This window comes from Microtus ochrogaster, chromosome 1 (assembly GCF_000317375.1).
Source record: "Microtus ochrogaster isolate Prairie Vole_2 chromosome 1, MicOch1.0, whole genome shotgun sequence".
Classification (NCBI taxonomy): Eukaryota; Metazoa; Chordata; class Mammalia; order Rodentia; family Cricetidae; genus Microtus; species Microtus ochrogaster.
The window spans coordinates 22821111-22831573 of NC_022009.1; the positions used below are offsets into that span (position 1 = coordinate 22821111).

Sequence of the window (10463 nt, forward strand, 5' to 3'; positions counted from 1 at the left end):
TTTTTTAATATTTATTTATTTATTATGTATACAATATTCTGTCTGTATGCCTGAAGGCCAGAAGAGGGCGCCAGACCTCTTTACAGATGGTTGTGATCCACCATGTGGGTGATGGGAGCCGAACCTGGTTTTACTGCAAGAGCAGCCAGTGCTCTTAACCACAGAGTATCACTCTAGTCCTGAAATTTTAAAAACAGATTTATTTATTTTTGTTTTATGTGTATAAACGTTTTGCCCGCATTCCTACATACATGCCTTCCCTGCAAAGGACCAGAAATGGATGTTGAATTCTTTGAAACTGGAGTTATCCACAGTTGTTACCATCATGTGGGTGCTGAAAAACCAAATCCAGGTCCTCTGAAGGTGCAACAAGTGCTTTTAACTTCTGAGCCGTCATTCCAACCCGTGGCTTGGTGGTTTTGAAAGTGTGCTCTGTTTTCAGTTTGGAGAGTAAAACTGAAAAGCAAAAGAATGATTTAGGGTAAATAGTTGTTATGTAATCCAGGAATTATTATTATTAGTAGTAGTTTAGATATGAATGGTTTTAGTGGAAATGAAAAGAACAGAAAGATTAAGACATGTTTAGCTGCTAGAATCCATCCAGTTGGAAATTACTCGAGTAGTCATAGCAAGGAGGAGACATCAAGGATTTGTGGGTTTAGTACCTCTAGTGGTTAATAGTACCTCTAGGAAAGCCTAGAGGAGGAGAATGGAGGAAAGGCTTAGGGATGATGAAGAAAATATGAGTTAAGTTTTATGCATATTTAGTTTGAGGTCCTTGAGCATAAATTCCAAATGGAGATATTCATGTGGAAGTTAAATTCAGACATAGAGTTCAGAAGCAAATCTGGTGAATTACTAGTATAAAAATGGTATTCTAAGATATATTATAGATAAGCTCCTCAGGGGGAGTGTGTGTGCAGAGTAAGAATAGGGACTAGAGAACGTTGTGGCTAGCCTCAGAATCACAATCCAAATAACCAGTGGAGAAAGGTCAAAATGAGTGGACAAAAAGACAAGACAGAGCAGTGCTTTAGATTGTGAAGGAAACACACTTTCTGGAGCAGAGAGTGGCCAGATGTGTCCAGTACTGCCAAGAGGTCAAGCAAGATGAAGATTTCTGGTTATCTTTACCCTACTGACATGTAGATTATTATTGACCTTGGCAGGAGCAGTTTCATAGTGACTGAAGCCATATTGCATTGATTTGAGGAGTGATGGGAAGTGAGGATGGGATGGTGAGTAGACAACTCTTTCAAGACCCTTGTAACCGGAGGGGAGCAAGAGAGAGAGGGCAAGACCTGGAGAAAGCATGAAGTAAAGGCACATTCTTTTCTAAACTTTACCTGGTGACCTTAGTTCCTACGGGAGAATATGAATGTCATGATTTTAAAAATAGTTATTTTCAATCAATTTCAAAAGTAGATGTCTGATTGAATATGCAAGTTTTTTTCCCCATCATCTTAAGATCTGCACAGAGAATAGTCATTACTTCGGGTGTTGGTAATAACCTAGACAGGGATAGTAACTTTACAATATTATTCTGCATGCACACACAGACACAGACCCTCCTTGCAAAACCATTTTCCTTGGTTTTATTGTTCTGCCAGTGGCAGGTAGTCAGTAAGTGCTACCTGAATAAATCAATGTCTTTACTAATATTTGTGGCAAATAGTTCATTATGTCTCGGATCCCTTCCTTCAGTCTTTGTTTTGGATGGTAGTGATGGTAGTGTGTGTGTGCTTGTATTCATGTGCTGTGGAAGCTAGCAGTTGATGTTGTGTGTCTTCTTCAGGTTTCTACCACATATATCGAGGCAGAATCTCTTACCCAGAACTCTCTGGTTTGGCTAGTCTAGCTAGCTAGCTTGTTTATTTTTCAAGTGCTGGGATTTTAAGTGAGTTATCATGCTCATCTGCATTTACATGGGTGCTGTAAATCCAAATGCAGGCCCTTGTGTTTCCACAATAAATGCTTAACTTGCTGAATTCTCTCTAACTCCCATTCAGTCTGTAAAAGTAATAATATATGCTGTGATGTTCCTCCATCTGTAAACCAAGACATGAAATTATCTTATATTCTGGACATTCAGAAGAAGTGGCTCCTTGTCTATTATTAGCAAGGCCAGACATGACGTTTTCCTTTTCTTTTTTTCTTTCTTTTTGGTTTTTTTTTTGAGACAGGGTTTCTCTGTAGCTTTGGAGACTATCCTGGAACTAGCTCTTGTAGACCAGGCTAGCCTCACAAAGATCCGCCTGACTCTGCCTCCCAAGTGCTAGAATTAAAGGTGTGCTCCACCACAGCCCGGCACTTCCTTTCTAAAAGAGAGATAATCACTCTTCTCTTGAGGTCGCTGAGGACATTTCTGAGTGTTGTCATTCTCATTCATTGTAGAACTTGAGAAACATGCTGAAACCTAATGGTAAGACTGATTAGTTTTGTTTCTTGCTTATAGATTTTATAATAAATAGAAAATGACCTACAAAGCATACCATCAGTGAATCAACAAATACTTAAATCCTAACAGGGCTTACATACTGGATTGGATCTAAGGTGACGATGGGAGGCATAAGCAAAGGTTGGGTTCTTTATTAAAAAATCTGTACCTGTTTCATGGGCAGACGAGGACCTTCTTCCTCATGTAAAAGCCAGTGTGGTAGATACCAGTCATCCCAGCAGATACAGAGGAGGCAAAAATAGGAAGATCCTAGGTTTGCTAGCCAGCCAGCCAGCCAGAGCTTAGCAGAATTGGCTTGTTCCAGGTTCAATGAGAGACCCTGTTTCAAAAAATAAAGTGGAGAAAGCCAGGTATTTGACATTAACTTCTGGCTAACACTCACCTACCCACGGGGCAGGGAGTACAGGGATTATATCTATAGATCTTCCTGTTTGTAGCCACAACTTTTAACTTGTGAAAGAGTTGGCATCTTTGTATGCTTTAAGCACCTGAAACAGCCAGCACATATGGCAGCCCAGGCTCCATTGCTAGTATCAGAAGACAGGCAAGAGTTTGAGGCCAATTTCTCTCAAATAAAAATGAAGAGTGTTCTTGGTTTCAGTTGCTTTGCTTTTTCATATCTTTGTCCTCTTTAAAAAATATTATTTTGCTGGGCAGTGGTGGCACACATCTTTAATCCCAGCATTTGTGAGGCAGGGGCAGGTGGATCTCAGTGAGTTCGAGGCCAACCTGGTCTACAGAGTGAGTTCTAGGACAGCTGTAACTGTTACACAGAGACCCTGTTTCAAAAAAGAAAGAAAGAAAGAAAGAAAGAAAGAAAGAAAGAAAGAAAGAAAGAAAGAAAGAAAGAAAGAAGAAAGAAGTATTTTATGTATATGGGTGTTTTGGGTACATAAATATCTGTGAACCATGTGGATGCCAGGTGTTCATAGAAGCCAGAAGATAGTATCAGAACCTTAGGAACTGGAGTTATAGATGAATATGGTCCACCACATGTGTACTGAAAATCCAGGTTTTTTTTTTTTTTTTAAAGTAACTAGTACTCTTAACTACTAGCACTGTCTCTAGCTCTGCGTTCCCTATTTGAGACAGATTCTCCATGTAGACCTGTCTAATCTTACTGTAGCTCGAATTCTAATTGGTCTTAATAATAAAAACTCAGAGTCAGATATAGGGGTTAATGCTGAAGATCAGAAAAGTGGAGCAGTCAGCTACCAGAGAGTTCTTGCCTCTACCAGTGCTCAGACTGAAGAGGCGATCCTGTCTCCAGGAATCCTCAGTCTGCAACTGAGCTCCTGTCTCCTCCCACCTTATATTCTTCTCTCTACCCAGCCTTTTGACTCCTGTCTCTACCTCCCTAGTGCTGGGATTAAAGGTGTGAGCTCTTTGAGACTGGATCAATCTAGCGTAGCCCAGGTAGCTTTAAAGTCAACAGAGATCCAGCTGCCTGGCCTCTACGGCTAACTAGTAGCTTAGCTCTGCACTCTGATCTTTATGCAAACTTTGTTAGATAACAAACAAAATATTACTATATTGAATTGCTATTAAGCTTGAACATAATGACCTTGAACTTCTACTACCCTTTTGAGAAATCCAGTGTGTGTGTGTGTGTGTGTGTGTGTGTGTGTAGGAGGGAGGCCGCTTAGCCCCGAAATAATCACACAGAAATCATATTAATTAAATCACTGCTTGACCCATTAGCTCTAGCTTCTTATTGGCTAACTCTTATATATTAATTTAACCAATCTCCATTAATCTGTGTATTGCCACGTGGCTGTGGCTTACCGGGTAAAGTTCCAGGTAAAGTTTCCAGCGTCTGTCTGTAGTGGCTCCATGATTTCTCTCTGACTCCGCCTTCCTCCTCCCATGCTATAGACCAAGCCAGTTTCTTTATTCATTAACCAATAACAGCAACACATAGACAGAAGGACCTCCTACACACCATGTGTCTGTCTGAATATGGGCACATACACTGTGGTGCATGTGAAAGTTGAAAGACAATTTAGTAGAGCCAGTTCTCTTCTGTTACATGCAGATTCCTGGGATCAAACTTAAGTAACTTGGCTTTTATTCTATTTGCTGTTTCATAACCTTCGTATCCTTCTGATTCCACTTCCTGAGTGCCAAGATAATAGACATATGCTACCCTCTTGGTTTTATTCCGTGCTGGGAATAGAACTCAGGACTTAAGTGCATGCTTGGCAAGCAAATACTCTGTCAACTGATAACTGCATTATCAGACCCTGAGTCTGTTTTTTAAGGTGAATAATGAACCTGTTGTTTTTTTTTTTTTTTTTAAAGGTATCTGGAGAGACAGCCATGGGTGCTGAGAACCGAACTCTTATATTTTTGGTTGTGAGCCTAGCCCTTAATGGCTGAGCCATGTCTCCAGCCCGTTTTTGCGTTTTTTTGTTTTGTTTTGTTTTGTTTTTTTTCCAGACAAGGTTTCTCTGTAGCTTTGGAGCCTGTCCTGGAACTAGTTCTAGTAGACCAGGCTGGCCTTGAACTCAGAGATCCGCCTTCTGAGTGCTAGGGTTAAAGGCCTGCACCACCACCACCTGGATGATATTTTCTTAAAGTAATAGAGGAAATTGAATTATTTTTTTCTTTCTCATTTTTCCGAGATGAGGATTCATGTAGCTGAAGCTGTTAATTTACTGTGTGGTGAAAGCACAGACGTGTGGATCTCTGAGTTCAAGGCCAGCCTGGTCTACATAGGACGTTCAAGGACAACCAGGGCTGCATGGTGAGACTGTTTCAAAGCAACCAAAAAAGAAAAAAAATTATTTAATCTAGATAAACAAAGCTCAGAATTACAATAATAGATTGTATTAGGTTTTGTAAATTTTAATTGTATCTGAATTTTAGAATTAACAAAGAATAAAGTGTAGTTTGAAGCTTATTTTCTTTTTCTAGACAGGGTTTCTTTGTGTAGCTTTGACTGTTCTGGAACTAACTCTGTAGGCCTGGCTGGCCTTGAACTAACAGAGATCTCCCTGGCTGGGATTAAAGGCCTGCAGCAACATGCCCCCACCATTCCCCCCCCTCCCACCACAGACTCGAGTTGTATTTTTTTTCCTCTTGAAAAAGGGTCTCAATGTACCACAGAGTAGCCTGGAATTTAACATGTAGACCTGACTCCCTTCAAACTCACAGATCTTTCTGCTGCTGACTCCTAGGTGCTGGAATTAAAAGCATGTACCACTACACCCTGCTAGATTGGGTTTCAATCCTGTGTGCATATAAATATTTTTTTCTTTTTAAATACTTATTTATTTATTTATTTTTTATTTATTTATTTATTTTTTTATTTATTATGTATACAGTATTCTGTCTGTGTGTATGCCTGCAGGCCAGAAGAGGGCACCAGACCTCATCACAGATGGTTGTGAGCCACCATGTGGTTGCCGGGAATTGAACTCAGGACCTTTGGAAGAGCAGGCAATGCTCTTAACCACTGAGCCATCTCTCCAGCCCGCATATAAATATTTTTTAAATGTTTATTTTATTTATGATTTTTTTTTTTTGAGACATGGTCTTTCTGTGTAGCGCTGGCTGTCCTGGAACTTGGTTTGTACACCCCCAAGCTGCCTCAGACTGGGGCCTTCCTTTGCCTCTAGAGGCCTGGGATTCAAGATGTGAGCCGCCACTCTGGCTCTTGATCCTACACTTTTGTGACAGATTTTTACATCATTTTTAATCTTTTGATAAGCATATTTTAAGGCGTTATCAGTTTTTCTGGAGCCTATTTTTTAACCTTTGGTATGTAGATTGTGCCCTTTTTTTGAGGCAGTATTTTACCATTACATTACTCGAGCTTGCTTGATATTCAACATCTCTTTCATAAAAATCTTCTTTATAATTATAGGGCAAATATGTAATAATGTAATCATAAAAGTATACAGTGTAGTTCTTTAGTGTATATTTCAGATTATGAAAAAGTTTTTGAGACAAAGTCCCACGTAGCCCAACTTAGCCTCTAACTCTCTGTGTAGGTGAGAATGACTTTGGGCTCTAGTCCTCCTGTTCTAGAGTATTGGCATTACTATTTTGTACCACCACACACAATATATTGTCATGACAACTTGTTTTTCCTTATGTAGCCTTGTAACCATGGAGAATTACATATTAAAATACTAGGATGTGGAAGATTTTCATTTGAATAGTGAATTTTTTAAAAAATTAATTTTAATTAATTGTTATTACTTATTACACAGTTAGTATTTTTTTTTTTTTTTTTTTTCGAGACAGGGTTTCTCTTTGGCTTTGGAGCCTGTCCTGGAACTAGCTCTTGTAGTCCAGGCTGGTCTTGAACTCACAGAGATCCGCCTGCCTCTGCCTCCTGAGTGCTGGGATTAAAGGCGTGCGCCATCACCGCCCGGCTCACAGTTAGTATTCTTTATGGGGGAGTATTGCTGGTCTTTAAAGTTACCACAAACAATTAATGAATATTGAACCTTTCTTTTAAGGAAAGTACAGATGAATCTGAGCTTCTCGTCATATTTTTCTCAGCATATAACCAAGTATACTTGTTTTCCCTTTAAAGACACTTTATTTTGAGCCAGGTGGTGGTGGTGCACGCCTTTAATTCTAGTACTTGGAGGCAGAGGCAGGTGGATCTCTGTGAGTTCAAGGCCAACCTGATCTACAGCAGTTCCAGGACAGAGTCTCCCCCCCCCCCCGCCCCCAACAGGGTTTCTCTGTAGCTTTGGAGTCTATCCTGGAACTTGCTCTGTAGACCAGACTGCCCTCAGACTCACAGAGATCCTCCTGCTTCTGCTTCCCAAGTACTAGGATTAAAGGCATGTACCACCACCACCCAGCTCTTCCCTTCTTTTCAAGATAGGGTCTTAACTATGTAGTTCTGGCTAGCACCAAACTTGCACACATGAACCTGACAAAAGCCTTCAGTTCCTGGAATTTAAGGTGTATGTCAGTACACCCAGCCTCAGAAGAATTAGTTTTTTATTTTTGGCTTTTTGTTTTGTTTAGTTTTTTGCTTTGTTTTGTTTTTGTTTTAGGTTTATTTATTTTATTTGATATTTATCAGTGATTTGCCTGGGTGTACATATGTGTACCATGAGTGTGTTTGGTGCCAAGGGAGGTCAGACTAGGGCATCACATCCCCTGGAACTGGAGTCGTATGTTTCTGAGAACTGAACCTAGTCCTTGTAATTGCTCAAGCCTCCAGAATCATGTTTTTCTTGTTGTTGTTTTTAAGTGTGTGCTAGCTGGGTGCAGTAGCAGGCCTATAATCCCAGCTTCTCAGGAGTCTGTGGCTGGGGTAGGCTGAGATGGGAATATGCTGCGGGAGCTCCTTCTGCTCTTTCAGCCAATAGTCTTTAAGATACCAGCCCACTTGGGTGTGCATGCTCTCTTTTGCTTTAAAAAGCTGTGGTAGCCCTATGCGCGTATGTACGCACGTGGGTGCATTCTTTCTCTGTCTTGCTTCTGCCTCTGCTTCCAGCTACTAGACTCTATTCCTGGATGCGCAGAGGGCTGTTGTCTAGGACAGTGATTTGTAAGTTTTTCCCTTAAATAAATAATTCTTTTATTAATCATAATTCCAAACTGGTGTGGGATTGTTTTGTGACTTACGTCTACAGGAATATCATGAGTTCTAGATCTGTTGGGGCTACAGACCAAGTACAGAACCAATCTGGACAATTTACCAATCTGGAATCTGTCTAAAAGAGTAAGAGATCTGGTTCTGTAGCTTAGTGGTAGAACACTTGCCTGCCCTATATGAAACCCTAGGCTTAGTACCTTCCATTCGAGGGAAAAAGACCAGAAGCATGTTCAGCTATGATGTATGGATTAATTGATAAATTAAATTTATAAATTTTGGGGAAGAACTTAAAGTTTTCTCCATCTATTTAACTTTCCTTTTTCAGTCAAGCTTTGTTTTCCTATTAGATATATGAACACATATAGATGTAGCTCTGTCAATACCACATGCAGAGATCTGTGATTATTAATTACCATTCTTTAAAATGAGCCAGAGAGGGATGACTCAGCAGGGAAGGTGCTTGTTGCCAAGCTTGATGACCTCAGTTAGATCCCCTAGGACCCACATGGCAGGAGAGAACCATCTCCTGAAAGTTGTCCTCTGATTTCCACACACTGTGGCAAGCTTGTGCCCATACACAAATACACAAACATGGAATAAATAAAATAAAATTCTTACATATGGCTTGTATTGTAGGAACAGCAGCAATATTGGTATCGACAGCATCTACTTAGTTTGCAACAGAGGACAAAAGTGCATTTTCCAGGACACAAAAAGGGTCCTGTCACAGCAAAGGATGTACCAGAAACCATAAAAGAAGATGTTCCAGTGCCTGCTACCAGTCAAATATCAGAGCCTCTTTCAGCTGAAGAGCCCCCATTACCACCTCCAAATGAAGAAGCACCACCTCCGCTCCCACCTGAGGAAACCCAGGTGATTATGTAGTGTTATTCAGTCATCTAAGTTTTGTTTGATTTGTTTATGAACACTTTTGTCATAAGTGGACATATATGTTATGTGTTTAGGTACCTATAAAATTCCTCTTCTAAAGTAATCAGATGTCAGCTAATAAGGTTTAGCAGAGGGATTTTGGGGAGTTGACAGTGAAGAATTAGATACTCTTTTGAATGGAGTGTCTCAACACAAAAGAAAGATGCCCAGATGTATTTATAATTATAGTATAGGGCAGTAGTTTAGATCTGTAGCTTTTAGGGTAAACTCCCCAACACTGCCACTTACAGTGGTGACCCTGACAGGTAAACTAATTACTGCCGTTTAATAGTGGTGACTCTGGACAGGTTAGCTAATCATTCTGTACTAATTTACTCATTTGCAGAATGCATATATTCAGGTAGTAGTAACTGTCTTAAAGTCATTAACAGGGACCATCTTGGGCTGGAGAGATGGCTCAGTGGTTAAGAGCATTGCCTGCTCTTCCAAAGGTCCTGAGTTCAATTCCCAGCAACCACATGGTGGCTCACAGCCATCTGAAATGAGATCTGGTGCCCTCTTCTGGCCTGCAGGCAGACACACAACAGAATATTATATACATAATAAATAAATAAATATTTAAAAAAAAAAACAGTGACCATCTTTATCACATAAAGCATAGTGACTGTGGTGTGGAGAGTTCCCATGTTAGGTCAAATACTGTTCTCCCAACTTATTGAGCTACATTTAACTTTCACTTTTCTGGTGAAATGTGACAGGAATAAAGAAAGGGAGAAAGGGAAGGAAGGAGGGTTTTCTTATAGGTTGAAAGATGCTATATAATTGTAGATTCACTTCCTGTTGGGGAAATGGTTGTCCTGTTTATAAAGAATAAAATTATTATTCTAGTAAAGATTGTGGCATAGGGCTTCGTATTTTGTCTAAATATATTTTTGCAGTCAGCCTTAGTTGTAGGGATTCTAGACTTGATTTGGTTGCTATTTTATGACTTAGAAAAATTTGTGTTTTCTCTTACCTTTAGTCTGAAGATCCAGAAGAGGATGCTAGGTTAAAGCAGTTGCAGGCTGCAGCAGCACACTGGCAACAGCACCAGCAGCATCGAGTTGGCTTTCAGTATCAGGGAATAATGCAGAAACATACTCAGTTACAGCAGATCCTACAGCAGTACCAGCAAGTCATCCAGCATTCACCACATATACAGGTGAGTGTTTCTAAAATAAGCAGGCGGGAAACATCCCAAGAATGAGGAAAGGATTTGTTACGCCCAAAAGAGATTTGAGTATGAAAAACTGAAGATAAATTAGTATTGACAAATAGATGCTTCATATTGTTGAGGGTGTGGGACAGGGTGGTTGTGATGCAATCTCTTGAGGAGGAAGGGTTTGATAGAATGTATCTCTTAGAGTACTGTTGTTAAGACATTTAAGACTTGTTTTTATATAACTGCGAGCTAATTTGATATGTCTAAAAATGGAGAAGCATATAACTCACCAAAAGGCCCTAGGCAGTCATCTCCTTCCCTCCTTCCTTCCCTCCCTCCCTCCC

The 10463-nt window shown here is 40.1% G+C and overlaps 1 protein-coding gene across 2 annotated transcripts in view; it reads left to right on the forward strand.

The window, feature by feature from the left end:
* The window catches only part of Ylpm1 (YLP motif containing 1), a 78963-nt gene that overhangs the window by 7194 nt on the left and 61306 nt on the right, over positions 1–10463 (forward strand). For both annotated transcript variants that reach the window (XM_026780114.1, XM_005343356.2), the window contains exons 2-3: positions 8664–8900; positions 9940–10119. In XM_026780114.1, coding sequence (XP_026635915.1) covers positions 8664–8900; positions 9940–10119 — 417 coding nt within the window. The remainder of the gene's footprint in view (positions 1–8663; positions 8901–9939; positions 10120–10463) is intronic.